Genomic DNA, 17,936 nt, shown 5'->3' with positions numbered 1-17,936 from the left:
AAAGGGGTGTTTTGTTATGGCGCATTGGTGTCTGGGTGGATGTATTGAATGGGTGGTGACACCATTGCGCCGCGCGGGGGGAGGGGTGGCGGCCCGTTGGCAGGGCAGTCTCGGTTGAGACATGTATACTTGCTAGTATGTCTGTGTCGTGTTCATTGGGCTGAATATACCAATAGCCCCTTTTTGTACAGCTACAGTGTTTTTCCTGGACGGACTTGGTTGTGAGGTTTGCACTGAGGTTGGTTACGCATAGCATAGCTAATTGTCTGTTTGCTGGCAGCTCGAAGGGGAAGCGGAAAATACGCCCGGTTATATATAACAAGATATAACCGGTTTTTCCGCGACACTACGAGCGTCTTCTCTGGGGCGGCCCCGGAGCCGGGCCGGCCTCGGCGAGCAGCGTTCGGCGGCAGGCGGGCGGCCGCCCGCGCCCCGGGCGGCAAGGCTGCTGAGGCGGCGGCCTCCTCTGATTGGTGGAGCGACTCGTGTCACGTGACGGTGGCGGCGCGGGGTTTGAGTGTATATGCGCGGTCACTCTGTTCTAGGCCGCCCGGTCTGACGCAAGTCAGCAGTGTTCTCGCTCTGAAATGTTTTTGCGTTTCCCACCCACCCACCACCATTTTAGGGTTTTCTTTTTTTTTTACACGCACCACACTCTTAAATAAAGATGGGTTTTTCCACAAAATGTGGTTTTTTCCCCAGCTAGGTCCCCCGTTTTTTTTCTAGTTAGGACTTTTTCCGGGGGAGGACACACACGACAGGGTTTCTAGTTTTGGGTGGTGACACCATTGCGCCGCGCGGGGGGAGGGGTGGCGGCCCGTTGGCAGGGCAGTCTCGGTTGAGACATGTATACTTGCTAGTATGTCTGTGTCGTGTTCATTGGGCTGAATATACCAATAGCCCCTTTTTGTACAGCTACAGTGTTTTTCCTGGACGGACTTGGTTGTGAGGTTTGCACTGAGGTTGGTTACGCATAGCATAGCTAATTGTCTGTTTGCTGGCAGCTCGAAGGGGAAGCGGAAAATACTTTTTAAAGGAAAGCTAAACGGAAATCGAACGTAAAATGAACAGAGGAAATGGTAACGAGTTACCTCATTGAAGAATAGCGCTCAACTACTTCAAAAGGTTTGGAACCGTTCTTCAAAATCTGATATGCGATCGGGTTATGGCACAACTTTTTCCATTGGAGCTTTTTTCTAATACAGCAATACGAAAAGCGTTACATCGTCCACTGGCGGATCCAGGGAGCGGGCATTTAAAGCAAATATTTACTCTCCCTCCCCTGGCCCCTGCATCGCCCGAAAGAGACAAAACATACCTTATGTTTCCTAATGATAACACTTTTATCAGGATTTTTTTTTTTTACTTTATACTATTCAGCAGTAGATCCGTAAGGAATCGAAATCCGAGGAGTTTTTGGATTTTGAACACTTTTTTTTGGGGGGGTATGTCCCCTACAGCGTCGAAAACGCCTTTCTGGATCCGCCTATGACATCATCTCGACTGGGATCTTGCCCCCCCCACGCCAAAATCGAATCCGCCGCCACTGTGTATATATTTTGGCACCTTAAAATTAATTCAAGAAAGATTGTAGACCGCTATTGCTGAAAAATGAAGAAACAGAGTAAAACAAAGTTGTTCTATTATTTTCAATTAGTTATTGAGCTACATCGGTACTTGGCGCAGATGTTTTTAGATGTGTTCAGTTTTGAAACTGCTGTGTGCGAATCAAGCAAAAAACCAATTATATTTTAGGAATGCTTTTGATTACAATGCTAGCGATCTGTATCTGTTGAGGAGAACAGGAAAGACAACACTAATTAAAGAAAATAAATTATCCACAGGATCGCTCAGCCATTAACAGAGGCTTTTTAAAGTTGAGCAAAGTTGAGGATTTGTGGGGTGATGATGAAGTGATAAATGCTGCCTTCAATATCAGATGATAATGGTGAAGCTAGTGCTGTATAAAACAGGATTTTCGATAATGCAATTGCATTGCAGTGAAATGGAGAGCAAGACAAGGTCAAGATCAATCACAGACTCCTCAAAACAAAGTCAAATTTGTTGCTTATAAATGCCTTGGAAATTTTGAGTAAGGTAGTTAGAGTATGTTTTCCAGCATACAGTGAGTTAAAGATTAATAATGCTTCAAACGTATTAGGCGAATCGGTTCACCTTTTGTTTTTGCTTTTGCGCCGATCTGCGATTATTTTCTCCGATGTTTCTTGTTCTTGGTTACCAAAATATACTGAACTGAACTGAACTGCACCGTTGCTTGAAATCTAGTCTTTTTCGTGGCAACGCCATACACATCTGGTAAAGACCTTGGCGATCTGTAAAGACCATCGAGATTGCTCTCTAGCGCTGTCAATGTATACTTTTGAGACGAATGGCTCCGTATTACGTGGTTTTAGCATATAACGAGCAAAACTGCTATCTCAGCTCCATTCCCCATGTTAGACATGAACATGTCCCTTTAAGGACTCTGACTCCGGAGTCGGAGTGTCGGAGTCGGATTTAACGTCGCATGGCTCAACGCTATACTCTGCACCTGTTTGCTGGATAATACCTACTACGCTCGCTGACCTTTCGAAATCAGAATTTGTCGAAAAAAAGGCCGTAGTCCTGTTTTGGACGGGCGTTTTCAGCGAAAGAAGCAGATGACGGCGGGTTCACCAGAACCTGCTTCTAATTCTGCATGTTTTTTATAAAGCATATTTGCAGTGCAAGATCTTGGAACGCATAAATGATCCTTTCAGGAAAAATAAACAGATTTCCACAGTACTTTATCATCATAATATGGATTTTAAAAAGAAACGTCCAGAGTCGAAGCTGAAGTCGGGGTCAGTTTTTGAAATCGGGGTCGGAGTCACCCGAAAATTCATCTACTCCGCAGCTCTGGTTCAAATTACCCCACCCGTTCAAATTACCCCACCCTACCCTACCCTAACGGATGAATTTTTACCGTTTAATCTGTAGGCGATAGCCCAATTCGCGTAATTGTTAACACATTAAAACAAGATGGTCTTCACATGGTCTTTGAGGGACATGATAACTAAATCTTTTTGATAAAAATACAAAATTGATATCATCTCACCATCGACTTTCGAATGCTATCTTTCATTTCTTTTGTGGATCATATGGCTTTCCGACTAACCGAGGGCCTGTCCGTCCCCCACTGACTTGTCGCCCTGTCCGGCACCCGCTGGCACTGACCTGCGCTGACCCTGAGCCTGCTGCTGCGCTCCACCAGCTCAGGCAGCCAGTGTTTGGCTTCTCCGACGAGGACGGCCGTGCTGAGCGCCATGCAGCGCTGGCCGGCGGCGCCGAACGCCGCGCCCACCAGCTGGTTCAGCATGTTCTCCTTGTTCGCGTCGGGCATGATGACGCCGTGGTTCTTGGCGCCCATGTTGCACTGCACTCGTTTGCCGTTGCGGCTGCCACGCTCGTAAATGTGCTTGCCCTGCAGCGAAGCGACAACAGCGACGCCATATGAGCCGCAGATGCTCGGTAAATCGAGAGAGTGGTTAACCGTGCTTCAACCGTGGGAGACATTGCTTGTCTTACATTAGACGATGTAGGCATAAAGCATAGGAACACAAGCGAAACCACAAAGAAATATAAAGAGTAGCAAAACTAAATGGCGCAAAAACCTGCCAATCCATTTGCTTGCAAAATGAAATGAAATCTTTTTTCAAAGTGAGTTACATTGATATACAAATAAGCAGCATGTTGTCCATAAAAACAACAACAAATACAAGTTAATGCAACTAGAGGGCAGGAACGCATGGCAAAACAGCGTCTAGACATATTTATCACACAGCCTTCACCACATGACACAAAACATCGTACTTTTGAGAGGGCGATCTTTGAGAAAGTTAAGGGATTGGCGACGACCTGTGCTGGTGCCGTCCCTGCCGGCCGCGACGGAGTGGACTGCTACTCACCGCCTGGTCGGAGCCGACAAACGAGATGGCGCGGATGTCCGGGCTGTCGCAGATAAAGTTCACTGCCTCGTGCTCGCCGTGGATAACGTTCACCACGCCGTCGGGCAGGCCGGCCTCCTGTCGACGGACGGCGAACGTACCGGCACGTCAGCCACAGTCGGCACAGTGTGGCCCATCGCCACTTTAGCGCGAATTTAATTTTAACCCGCGCCTTGCTGGTGGTCCGAGTTTCCCTGTCGTGCTGGGGGCGGCGTTTTCATGCCCCCCCCCCCCCGTCTAAACCGGCTCCTGGGCCACGTAGAGACTAGCGACACGCAGTAAGCGGCATTCGAAACCCGAAAGAGCGTCAAAAATAATGACGGGGATACTTGAAACATTTTTTTTTAGGCCAGGTTAAAGATAGGTCACCAGATGTCATCAAAAGTCAAATTTCGTCTATTTCAACAATTTTCGAAACACCCAACGGATCACTTGGGATTAACCCTCGCCCCATTAGGGGGCCAATTTGCCCCCCCCCCCCCTTTGGTTTTTTCCTGGATAGCAAGAAAACGGCGGCGCACAGCGCCGCCAATTTTTTTGTACCTTCCTCGGCATCAATTTGACACCTCCAGACAAAATGTCAAGTCTTAGGTCACCTTAGATCAGGAGATATTGAGGTCAAACAACTGAGGTCATGATCGAGCAAAAAGGAGCAAAAAAACATGAAATATTGAAACGCTCACAAAAGCTACAATTAACAAGCAATTTCAACGTTCTTTAAATGGCCATGTAGAGAAAAGACGGGGCTACAAAACTGCTATCACGGATTTCCAAAATTTTGAGATTTTGACCCATGAAAAATAAAATATATATATATAATATATAATAAAATATATAAAATATATAAATGATATTTTTAGAATAACGCAAGAAAATCCCAGTTTTTTCGAATTTCGAAAAGGACCGGAAGATATGTGATAGTCCCTGCGCTCTTCCATTTACATACCAAATTTTAGATCAATATCTCCTTTTTTGGCCAAGTTATAGCGAAAAATGCTTCAAAATTGATGACATCAAATTTTTTTAGCTCAACTTTTAGCAATTTTAGACCACGTAGCGCAAAACAAAGACCAACATTTGAACTCCCCGTGACGAGCTGCATCGAATCGATACCCATCTTATGCAAAATATCAACTTTGAAATTTGACCTCATTTGACCTGACCTTGACCTGACCTTCATCAGAACATTATCTTAACTGGCCCAAAAGGCTGGCTGACACACATCATCGCATTTGGCATGTAAAATGGAGCCTAAAACATGCATCACATGATATTTTCATATTGTGACCTCAGTGACCTGACCTCTGTGACCTGACCTGGTATCAGTGACCTCAAATAGCAAAATATGTGTTTGACAAACAATTCCCCATCGATGATATTCCTTGAAATGCATTTTACTCGATTTTACAACACATTTCTTGAAATGCCTGAAAACCTTGGTCGCTTTGCGGGACGGGATAAATTTATCCGATCGGAATAAAATTTTGCACACAACCTTGTATCATGGTATCGACACGAATTCCGACCCGGCCCGAAAGATCCTACAAACTTTTGCAAAATGGACCACCCCAACCTTCATTATAGGTAACACTAAACATGCTTTCCTTCTTATTGGAAGGCAGGGACAATAAAGCATAAAGCATTACTGAACTCCACAGGCATGAAAAGGTTCATCAAATATGGCTAAAATTCTTATTTGCCTTTACTGCGACACCGAGGGCACAATGCATTGCCATACTGACAGGACTTTGATTTTCTGCACGAAATTTATGCCCAGGTAAAATGATGCACGCTTGAAGTATCTTTGTGCAGTCATCTTTAAACATGCCCCGGCCCTGCGTCGGCCGACTTTCAAACGATTAAATTCAAATGTTTGTTTTCCCGAAGAGGCTAGTGCTTTTCACTTGATAATCTTACAAAAGAAATGATCACTTAACGCTTCATTCTACCACTTTTGTGCTTTGAAACCTCAGGACTTAACATTATGTCACTTCGTGCTCCTTTGTTTGGTGTACTTATCCATGGGTCAGGTCAAATGAGGTCCACTGAGGTCAAATGACGTTTGTGCCAATAACTTGTCACATAATAAAGATACAGCTTTCAAAATGGTATCATTCTGTTCCTCTTGAAGAGCCTAGTCGAATGATATGCAGCATTAAGCATTTCGACCATTCTTAAGACTCAAGATAGTACTTCTTTTGATCATTTCCTATTCGTTTGGACCTTACCTGACCGACAATTTTTCACTCTTATCCCCTTTTTGGTCAGCAATTTTCCTCTCTGACACCCAAGCAAAAATATAGTTATGGGACAGTGGCGTTGAAACTATCGAAATGCGCTTTTCCGCGGCGCTGCAGCTCTATTGGTTCCCAAGTTATGCGCCAGGTTTTCGAAAATTGTTGAAATAGTCCAAATTTGACCTTTTCATGACCTCTGGCGACCTGAGCTTTGACTTGACCTTATAATGACCGAGTGTTTTCCTCATTTTTACAGTCTTTCGAATGCCGCCTACCACATGTCGCTACGTGGCCCAGGAGCTGAGTTAGACGGGGGTGTTCAGACACCCCCGGCCCAGCGCGGAAGGCGCCGAGCACCGGCCGGCGGCCCAGGGCGGCCCAAAGCTGCTCCGTCTCCGCCTTTATTGCGTGGGCAAAAGCACTCCACTGGGTGGGCAACTCCCCACTCAGTTAACATGTTATCCGAGGCCCTGAGGACAAGTGAGTTCTTACTTCTTAACACATATTTTTACATGATTCGTATCTTAATCACGAACCAGCAAGCCATGGCGGATAGGAAAAAGCAGTTGTTGTTGTTCTCACTTCCTCAGTTAGGAACATGACCGAATCTGTACTTAAAGGTAGTGTGCCAGCTTTCCTGGACCGTATGGAGTTAATGGCCCAGATAAGGAGAACCGGATTTTTAGAACTTATCCATACCTTCAAAACTCATGGAAACGTCTTAAATTCTTCAAATTTTGAGTACCCCAGTGCGAAATTCGCCCCGACGGGTTGTCGGTCGTACCCCAACCACATTTCACACCACTATGAACAATAAATGCACACACTGAAATCGCTATTACCGATATGCTCATCCAATCAAGTTTCGATAAACCCGTTCATCATCAGCTCCTGCGGTTTCGAACACGCCTGTTAGGTGGTGCGGTAGACCGCGCCCAAAGCCAGGGCCCCGGTAACGTGAGGTAGCCGAGTCAGGGCAGCGTGCGCTGACCCAAGCCGGAGCCGCGCGTCCTCCCGGTGTCATGTGATAGCCCGGGGCTGCCCGCGGGGATGCGGTGGACCGCGCCCAAAGCTGCGGCCCCGGCTTGGGTCAGCGCACGCTGCCCCGACTCGGCTACCTCACGTTACCGGGGCCCTGGCTTTGGGCGCGGCTTCTGCTCATACTTTGTGGTGCGGTGGTGGTGCGTCGGGCTGCGCGCTCTGACTTCGGCCAAGAAAAATGCGTCAGCTGATCATTGTCATTTCTGCCACTTGCGTGTGGTGAAATGGGGTCATAACTTATGAGACGGCTTTTTCATATAAATTATTTTACATAAAATCATATTTCAAACCATAAATAATGTTCGACAGCCAAATAAAAGAAACAATACCAATACAGGCTTACAGTTTAAGGCTCGACATTGTGTTGTCTACGATTAGACAGCTGATAACTCATTCCCGTACGTCGTATGGTCGTAACACTATAATGACCTTTGCTTATTGTTGTAACAGCTGGAAGCTGTAACATTTTTTCCGTACATCAAAAAAAGACATCTCTCACACTCTATACGTAAGGACGATCGCACTGTCTGCCGCGGCGCTGAGCCGGCGTGGGGAGGGGGTCGACCAAACGATCCCCGACTCGTCGGCCGGTCACCATTAAGCGAAGATCAAAGGCTCGCCGAAGGGTGGAGTACAAACACACCCATCCGGGCCGGCGCAGTGGCCGCCGACAAACGAAACGCAGCCGGAACCACCTGCTCCCGGTGCTGGACCAGCCTCCCGACGCCTGGCGCCACGCACATCCTGCCGACGCAGCTGACAGGAAGGTGAGAGGATGTCGTTGCGGTCAGCCGTCCGGCACAGGCAGGGACCGACATCCGGCGAAAATCGAGTGTGAAAACGTCATCCGGCAGGAGACAGCTGAGACGGATGAGCCGAGCAAGTGAGGATGACGTCACGTTCCGGCGGAATGGAGGAGGAGGGCGACGGTCTCGACTCCGGATGCGAGACGGGATGTCGCCAATTTTCTGCCCCGGTCAGCGAGGCCCGGCGACGCCCGGAACCTCCGGCCCGGAAATCACAGGAGAACAAAAACTCAATGCAGAAGAAGAAGGGGACGAGACAGACCCGGGACGGATCACCGGAGGTCGACCACCAGAGACAGAACGCCTCGGGACTCGGCGCGGGACACCCCCCCCCCCCCCGCCCGGCTTCGGCCGGAGCGGCCTCTCTGCTGATCGGATCATCACTGCACCGGACCTCAGCTGGAGTGGACAGCAATCATCAAACACTGTCAAGTGAGTCATCTCATCTGTCCGCCCCATCAAGACTGCCTCCCGTCATGGACAATTCACCTCCCATTTACCCATCGGATGTCTCTGATCTGGATTACAAATGCCACTCCCTGAGGTCTAACTTGAGCCACCATTAGGAGGGTAATGGGTTAACACCGTGCAGGGGAGGGCGGTAGGATGGTCTCGCGCGCTCCATATTGCGTCCCGGCCGGGCAGACCGCGGTACGACCTGTTTGTAAGGGAGGGCAGATGGTCATTACATTCCGCTCCCGACCGAGTAGCGCGGCAGTGGTGCGTCTGTTTGTAAAGACGGGGAGGGGTGTGAATGGGTCCGACTAGTCCGGCATTACCAATGGGGTGGGGAGAGGGTTAGCGCGACAGCCGGGGCGGGTCAGTAATGGTCAGTGTAGGCTAATGGCTCACCATTACATTGGTATTGGGGGAGCGCTATCCGTCGGCCATCGCGCGCGCGGTCTGGCAGCAGTGAGGTGGGGGATTCAATGTATGAGGGGAGGGGAATAGGTCAGGTGGTGTCATTTTTGGGGCGCTGGTCACTATTGACGCGTCAAACTACGTCAGATGACGTCATGACGGTTCAATTCGCGATGGTTTGTAATTAAGTTCTCTGCAGTTAGGGCGTTGGGATTAGATTTAAGGCTAAGTTGGCATTGGCGAGCTGACAACCGATCGTGGTACACCGGTTGAAAATGACCAGCATTGTATCGTCCGTTTGTAAATATAGCGTGAAAATTCAATAATCTGTCTGGGAAAGAAGGGAGGGTTACTTCAGATATGTTGCTGATTCGGATTCACAGAGACCGCTAACGTAATTATCTTTAAGTTGTCACGTCGACCACACGACCTTACGCCGGCATAACATCACAGACTCACCGGGACTGCACCGCGGCGATCTGATCGCGAATCAACGGAAATGCAATGATCACCCCTCACGACGCGACCATCACAGATACATTTTTTTTTAAGCTAGCAGGTCAGCATAAGTTGTTTCATAATCTAACTAGTTTGAACTCGGTAGGCCAGCGTATCAATCCATTGTCAATCTAGTGTTAATTCCAAGTCTGTCAATCGATTCTCAATTCTTACAAGTGCTATTCGAGATAAATCGACGGTCAGCGTAGGATCGCCACATTCCTGGGACAGATTCACCATTTGGATAAGGTTTGATACGAAGGCGGCCCAAGAAGTCGTGACGTGTTCAGTTACATTCGGATAAGGAGAGTAAACATAAACATCAAACATTATTCTGCTCCTTCGGCAGCTCAGCGCCAGAACAAGAACGCTGGGGGTCTGAATCGCCTTCCGGGTTGTTATTAAATCAGCATTGAGTCGTTTCGTGATTCGCGTTCATATAACCGATACAAATCTGAATCACCTTTTCAATCGTTATAAATTTATCGCTGTTCGTAACCTGTCAATCAATCCCCCTTTCTCTCCTAGCATTATCAGTACCTAACGGATATTGATGCCAGCTCCCCCTTCGAGGTATATCAAAGAATAACGTGGAAATGTTACGGTTGCTAAATTGATGCATCATTTGAGACAATGGATCATAAACATCAAGCGAGTTACCGTTCAATGTGACGTGATTATGTCAAAAATGTCACCCTGCTTGCACACGCCTAGAGTTGGTTACGGAGGGAAGCGAGAAATTACCGCAGCTCATGTCCTTCATGTAGAATAAAGAATTTGTTCTATTCAGGTCAGATTGTCCCCAGGCCACCTTACTGAACGGGATGCAGATCCTAATTAGCTGATGTTGGACCTGTGAGCTTTTCTCTAAACTGAGCGATTGTAGTCCGCGCGAAATGAAAAATGTATGACCTTGACCTTAAACATGACCTTAAACAATTAACAGGTCAATTGACGCACCAACGGTAGCACCACTAGCGCCACCTACAAGATCCATTGCCTTCGGCACAAACTCCGACAGCGCTCAGATGCAGCTGACAGTACTAGCAGTGCCGCCTAGCGTGAAATAGACCAAGCTGGTTCCCTAAACTGCCGCAAGAGGTCCCTCGTGTCGGCACGCAATTGCGTGTGACTGACTGAAATGAGTGGGTGAGTGAGAGGGCGAATGTGAATGATCATAGTGAGAGAGAGAGAGAGAGAGAGAGTGAGCGAGAGAGAGAGAGAGAGAGAGAGAGAGAGAGAGAGAGAGAGAGAGAGAGAGAGAGAGAGAGAGAGAGAGAGAGAGAGAGAGAGAGAGAGAGCGAGAAGGTGAGTGAGCGAGAGAGTGAGTAAGCGAGAAGGTGAGTGAGCGAGAGAGTGAGTAAGCGAGAGAGTGAGTGAGCGAGAGAGAGAGAGAGAGAGAGAGAGAGAGAAAGAGGGAGGAGGATGTCGAAGCAAAACGTTTTAATTCAGTCTTTACAAAGATCGACCCCATAAATGAAAGCTTTTGGTACGAATGAGATGCGTGGCACTCTACTGCCACCTAGCCCGTATAACCTACAACTACATCCACTAGGCGGCGCCAAAAGCGTCGGTGAGTCAGAATGATCGCCGGTCAGGCGTGGAACAAGGTCATGTCACCGCTAAGCTCATAATTACCAGCATTTTAAATGGTTATCACCTAACTCTCTGCGTTGGCTTAAATCACAGATATCGTATAGATTCGATGAAATATCTTTTGTTTAAAGAACTCAGACCAACAGCAAACCCAAGGTCTGAGTTTCAACTTCGTTTCAACATCTAACAAATGAGGAAATCAAACAAGATAGCTTTTGATCACCGGGCACATTCTCAAAGGAATTAGCATTTAGAGATCATTGCATGTAATTACGTTCAATTTGTCGAACCCCTTCAAGTCCTTTCAAGTAAGGCGTGATAACTCATTTAACCAGCAGGCAACGTGACCGTCATGTTAATATAACCCAGATAAGGCCAACGGCAAAGACAGTGAATCTCACGAGCACAACCCGGTCCCTCGCCGCTGGATCGGAAAGAGCGCTGGTCAGCGGCCCTCAGCTGCACCGCGAACAATGCACCAATATGGACCTGCTGAGAGAAACAAATTATCTGTTAAGACAGCTGGACGAACCCTTCTTTCAACGATTGACCCACGATGACCTCAGTAGAAAAGACGGACAAATTTGCGGGTGGTCAAAAAAGGGGAGAATAGACAGCAGCCACATATGATCAAAAATTTAGAAAATTTTGGTGAACAACTCTACGGTCTGATTCTGGGAGAAACTGGTTACCTTTGTCAGTCGAAACCAAACTGTACATCGCGAGGCACGCTACCAAATCAGATTAGTAGACAATTATAGGCTAAAGGCAGGAATGGAGAATTATTTGGTTATGATTGAGCGTGCATCACTAAAACCTCGAAATTGGAAGAAAGTGACATGGCTGAGTCAGATGGTGTTAGATTCAACTGAGCAGCACCAGGGACTTATGAGGAAATTGCACCAACCCCAGTCACATTTCTAGTGTCGTTCCCTCAATATGTCAAAGGTCATTGCCACCCCAAGCCTTGGAGGACATTCACCTCATGTCATGCGTGGTGTGAAAAGTACTGACAACCGTACTTACAAAGTTTTGGAGGGATATGTAGAAATTAATGAATGCAGATGATAAACAGCAACATGTATCAATTCAAGTCAGATTATTCCCAGTAACACCTAAGGTTATGTGATCCCTTTCTATTGACATGATCTATTGAACATGGAATTTCAATGTCAACGATCATTGACCTCACAAGTCACAACTGATCTCATATCTGGCCTCGGATGCTAACACCACAGTTTCGGACCAGTGTGGTTTCACTTAAAAAGGGATATCCTGGAATTGAAATTTATAAGGCATCATTGAACATGACACACTTTGTCAGATGGCGGAACAGATACAACGAAGGGCTGTCTATCGGATTGTCCTCTATCCTGGACAGCTACCTTGACTGAAATTATAATAGCAGGTTTGCCAGCAAAAGTACCCACTAGGTAAATAAATCAAATTACCATTAACACTGGAGAAATGGCAATGAGCGTACTATTGATTACACCAGTCTTTGCCGAGTCATCAATTTAGTTTAAAAATTAGCATCATTCTCCAATGGTCAGTTCCCCATTAGCTTATTGTAATTTACTGCTCCGGTCTTTGATTTGATATAGCCATTTCCCATTGCTGATGTTCCCCATTTGAATAATTGGATACCACATTTGCCAAAATTTGTACACCTTCAACAACATAGCAATCGGTAAACCGAGCTTCCTTAAATTAGAACACCACAAGTCGATTGTCAATTGCAAGTTAAATAAATCATCTGGGGCCGTATTCACGTCGATCATTTTCGTAAGAATTTTCTTAAGTTTGACCTACTTCTTAAGTTAATTTTTTAATCACGTGCCACTCCGTCGATAAAAACTTGAGAAGTGTCGACGTGAATACCAAATTATACTTACGAAAGAAAATCGACTTACGAAGTCGACGTGAATACGGCCCCTGGTCGAGTATGTCAATAAAAATCTGCATCATAAAATTGACTCTCACAAAAATCGGTTCAGTAAGATAACATGAAATCACATGAGTTGAATTGTTTTTTAAATCGAAATGCCAAATTGAGACTAATCCGGCGCACTACCTTAGAGTTCCCTTGATGCAAATACTTACGACCCCAGAGAAATTTGCGACAGCGCGGGGAGGGACGCCAGACGGCAATCCACAAAAAAAAATATTCATGATTACAAATGATTGGGCACTACCGAGAATTACTTCATTAAATCACAGGCAACACTCAGAATAGTCAAGTTGAAATTCAGATCAAAGTTGGCGTGTCCAAGGTTAGACGATGAGAAGTCCGAATATACGCGTACCAACCCGCAGACGACACGATCTTATGACGTCATTACTGATCAACAAGGGTAAACAAACACAGTCTGTTTCCTGGAATATGACGTCACTGAGTGAATATAGCAAGCTGCGGTGGAGACGTTTCGGCTGATAGGCGTAAATATCGTGTAGATGAAAGGAGTAGTAGATGGTCTGAGTATTTGGCGGCGCAGATTTCTCTATCCGATGATTTTTTTTTTTTTTGTTCGGGTCGCGGGTAACAATTGATTCGTACCGCGCAGCGGTGCGCACATGGACTGAAGGGATTCTACGGGTCAGACAGGTAAGGAGATACAGAAGGAGTGACCCTGAAGTGGTCGATAGCTATTGAAACCGGAATTACAAAAGGAGGAAAGATCTAAGGATGGATGCTAGCCGGAGAGGAGGTATGTTGCAACACTTTCATGTGTTTTTGACTCTGCTGATACGTCTAAGTCTTCTAGGATTGGACTGTCTCACGTTACGGAGTAAGTAAGTAAATATGTTAGGCAGATATCAGAACAAAGAACGCCATAAGACGCCCAAGCTGAGAGGTGAGTCAGAAAGAGACAGAGACAGGACGAGGGAGCACACTGCCGAAGGTGAGTGACAAATACGAAAATGACAGAGGATAAGGCGAGGGATAATTCCGCAAGAGGGGAGAGACTGAGAGTCAAGAATTGGGCGAAGGATTAATACCGCCGAGATGAGGTAAGTGATTAAGCCCATCGTTGGAAGGCCACAGCATGTATCACTCATGAAGCTAACGCGCGTGAAAAACACATCTGTAGGACAAACTTCTACGACTTCGGATAAAATTGAAGGTTAGATAAGTCATGGAGTCTTTCGAATCACACCGGTCAATGATTGAAAGGCGCCACTCGCGGGTGCCATGGCTGTATGAGAGGGTAGGAACCTGTTCGAGCCCAAAGAGACTGCGGTCGTCGGGGTAGCAGGCTTGTGTCCACCGGTTCGTTAGGTGAAAACGCGTAAGACGGTCTCTCACAGAAGGGCTGCAAGGGTCAGTAACCAACGTCCGGCCGCGGGATTTTAGTAGGGAAACAGAGATGTGCCGTGAGCGGCAGAGGTTGACGGACCAATCATAAGCCACCGAGGAACGCTAATAACTGACGCTACCCGCGTCGATCTTTAGACAAGTAATCGGGGTCAAATGATGTAGGTGTTCGAAGAGAGTGGGCCGGCAGAGATTGATTGAACCAATCACACCCTCGACGAACGCTAATAATGTAATCGCTACCTGCGTTGCACCTTTAGACAAGTAATCAGGGTCAAGTGATGTAGGTGTTCGAGGATATTGGGCCAGGGAGCCCAAGAGGTGCTAGGAGGAGCACACACGATTCCAATGTTGGAATGGGGCGCGATAAGTCGTTGGGAGGTAAGAGTAAGCCTAGATGAAAATTACACTAATCACGGAGTCTATTGAACAAATTGCGTTTATTGTCCCTGATATGTACCGCTGGAGGGAGTTAGAATAATTGCTGGGAGGGACTGAGAGGTCGACGCGGGATCAAATTTATTGTAGTGGGATGAGAGAGGTATGACAAAGAGAGTGAGTCTGAGGGAGATTGAGGTATGCGTCATATAGTGTAAGGACCAGCGGGAGATCTAATCTCAGCATTGAGGGCGACATTAAATGGGGATGTACTCGATTATCTTTGGGATGATAGGCATTAGAAAGGGAGAGAATGGTGGGTAGCTATCAGGTATCAGATGGTGGCTTCAGGTTATGTCCTCAAGGGAGGCATCAAAATTATATGCTTTGGGGAGACATCCGTGTCCTAAATTCCTTATGAGACAGATACCATCCTAGGCAGTGAAGACTATATGTTGACAAGCGACAAGCCAGCCTCATTATAAATATTGTTTGTGACGAGCCCCAGGCACAAGGAACGGTGGCGGAAAGGAATCGGTCAGCTTGAAACCAACGGACCGACCAGCAATTGGAAATGGGTGTGTAATTACGTTTGAACAAGAGAGAAATCAAACAGCAAGAAAATCAACTCATTAATCAACCATTTGAGGATCTACCAGCCGAAAACACTCACCTGAGGTCGTTCCAGAGCACGGCGCAGGTCGGCAACCATCTCGGACAGAAAACACCCCCGATGAACGAAATTTTATTAAACAATTTTTTTTTTGAAACATACTCCCCACCGCTTCCGGACCCCCAGGGGGGGCATCATCACATTCGTGGCGCCCAACGTGGGGCAATGGCTTTGTTGCATGCAACATGAAATCAGCAGAGTTGCACATACCCGAACCCAAAGAAAAAAATTCAAGTTCGAAGACTGGAGGAGCCATGGAGAGCAAACACGTTGTATCCACTAGCTATGAAGACGGGATATAATCCAGCAGTCCTGAGGAGTTACAGTCTAGAGGAGTTGCAGCCCAGTTGCATGCAACATGCAATCAGCAGAGTTGCACATACCCGAACCCAAGAAAAAAAATCAAGACCAGACCGAAGACTGAACGAGCAATAGAGAAGAAACAGGTTGTACTCACTGACAGGACAGGATATCATCAAACAGTCCAGAGGAGGAAGAGGAGTTGCAGCTCAGTTGCATGCAACATGCAATCAGCAGAGTTCCATATACCCGAACCCAAGAAAAAAAATCAAGACCGAAGACTGAACGAGCAATAGAGAAGAAACAGGTTGTACTCACTGACAGGACAGGACATCATCAAACAGTCCAGAGGAGGAAGAGGAGTTGCAGTCCAGTTGCATGCAACATGCAATCAGCAGAGTTGCGCATACCAGAGCCCAAGAAGAAAAATACGATCGACGAACTGGAGGAGCTACGGAGAAGAGACACGTTGTATCCACTGGCTATGAAAACAGGATGTCATCAACAGCCCAGAGGAGTTGCAGCTCAGTTGCATGCAACATACAATCAGCCGAGTTGCACATATCCGAGCCCGTGAAAAACAGGATCGAAGACCGGAGGAGCTACGGAGAAGAACCACGTATCAACTGGGGTCATGGCTATGAACACAGGATATAACCCAACAGTACAGAGAAGTTGCAATCCGGTTGCACACAACATGAAAATCAGCCATGTTGCACATACAGGGACCAATAAGAACGAAACCAAAACGCTAGAAATCAAGGAGGATACCAAGCTACATTCAAGAACACTATTCAAGGAGGTGATAGTCAAGATGTCCGAAAGAACTTCAGCTGTTTCGAGGCGTTGCAAGTTCCGTTGCATGCAACACAATTTAGCAATGTGGCACATACCCGAAGCCAGAAAACAGGACCGAAGACAGAAGAAATTCAAAAATACTTCATAACATCCAAGAAGGTTGAGATTAAGAGGACACAATTGAATCCGGCTATCGATAAAGGTTGCAGTTCTGTTGCATGCAATCAGTGAAGTTACGCATATCCAAACCCAGCAGAACGAGGTCAAAACTGGAAAATTTAAGGAGGAACATTAACAATTACGGAGTTAGTGGTCAAGGAGACAGAAGCAGGTCCAGCTGTTCAGAGGCATCGCAATGCGGTTGCATGCAACACGGAACCAGCAATGTTGCACAAATCCAAATCCAGAAGAACGAGACCGAAGACCGGAGAAGTAAAAAAAAAAGAAGTATTGGCATTGTGTCCAAGAAATCTGCGGGCAAGAAAGAAAGACGGATCCAGTCGTACGGTGGCGTTGCAGTTCTATTGCATGCAACAGCAACATGGACTCAGCAATGTTGCACAAAATCCAAATCAAGGAAAGCAAAATCTAAGACGGGTAAAATTAAGAAAAGCATTGACGTTGCGTTCCAGGCATTGATAATCAAGAATGAAGAATCATACCCAGCTGTTCAGATGCGTTTCAGCTATGTTGCACGGAACCTACAATCAACAATGCTACACCTCACTGAGCCAGGAAGGGGAGAAAGAAGACTGAAGAAGATGAAGAACCATCATGACATCTCAAGAAGTTTGCGATCAAAGGGACAAATTTGAACCCAGTTATTCAAAGGGAACTGCAGTCACAAAATGCAACATGCAATCAGCAGAGTCGCACCTATCAAGAAGCCGCCCAGAAAGAAACAAGATCGACGGTAAAGGAGATTAGAGGAGACACTTCACTACGAAGAAACAAAGACAAGATAACATCTAGAGGTTCGAGAGGAGCAGCAATCTGATCACAAGGATCCAACTCGTACATGCGCAAACATATGTTACTGGTTTAGCCCAGATCACAACAAGATCAAGATCAAGGGTGCAGGAAATGCAAGACATTTGACAATGAAGTGAAATGGCAGATGAAGAAGAAACAGTGGCAGCCAGCCACCGGGAAGGGAAGGTCCTGAGCTGCTACACAAGAAGGTTCCCGAATTCGCAGCAACAAGTGGTCGGAAAGATCGTGGCAGTCTTTCCAAACGCGGGAGGAGGAACCTGAGAAGAAGCCTGCGCCGTCGGGACGACTGGAACGCGAAGAGCAAAGCCTGCCTCCAGCGAGCAACGGGAAAATCTGAGGGGGAGATCAAGAGGAGCGGAAGGAAACACACCAGCCATGCTACGCTAATCTTGCGGTTCCAAAATCCACAACAAAAACTGACCTGGCGTTGAGTACGGTGAAAAGGAGAAGCCT

At 46.7% G+C, this 17,936-nt stretch overlaps 1 protein-coding gene across 2 annotated transcripts in view; it reads right to left on the bottom strand.

The window, feature by feature from the left end:
• LOC122388177 (probable methylmalonate-semialdehyde dehydrogenase [acylating], mitochondrial) overlaps positions 1-17,936 on the bottom strand; it is a 268,791-nt gene that overhangs the window by 118,372 nt on the left and 132,483 nt on the right. For both annotated transcript variants that reach the window (XM_043379029.1, XM_043379030.1), the window contains exons 6-7: positions 3,948-4,064; positions 3,217-3,463 (exon numbers count right to left, since the gene is read on the bottom strand). In XM_043379029.1, the coding sequence (XP_043234964.1) occupies positions 3,217-3,463; positions 3,948-4,064 (364 nt within the window). The remainder of the gene's footprint in view (positions 1-3,216; positions 3,464-3,947; positions 4,065-17,936) is intronic.

The sequence above is a fragment of the Amphibalanus amphitrite genome, unplaced genomic scaffold (assembly GCF_019059575.1).
Source record: "Amphibalanus amphitrite isolate SeventyFive unplaced genomic scaffold, NRLGWU_Aamphi_draft 000312F_arrow, whole genome shotgun sequence".
Classification (NCBI taxonomy): Eukaryota; Metazoa; Arthropoda; class Thecostraca; order Balanomorpha; family Balanidae; genus Amphibalanus; species Amphibalanus amphitrite.
Note: the sequence above shows the minus strand (reverse complement) of the source record. Positions and strands in the feature narration are given on the sequence as shown.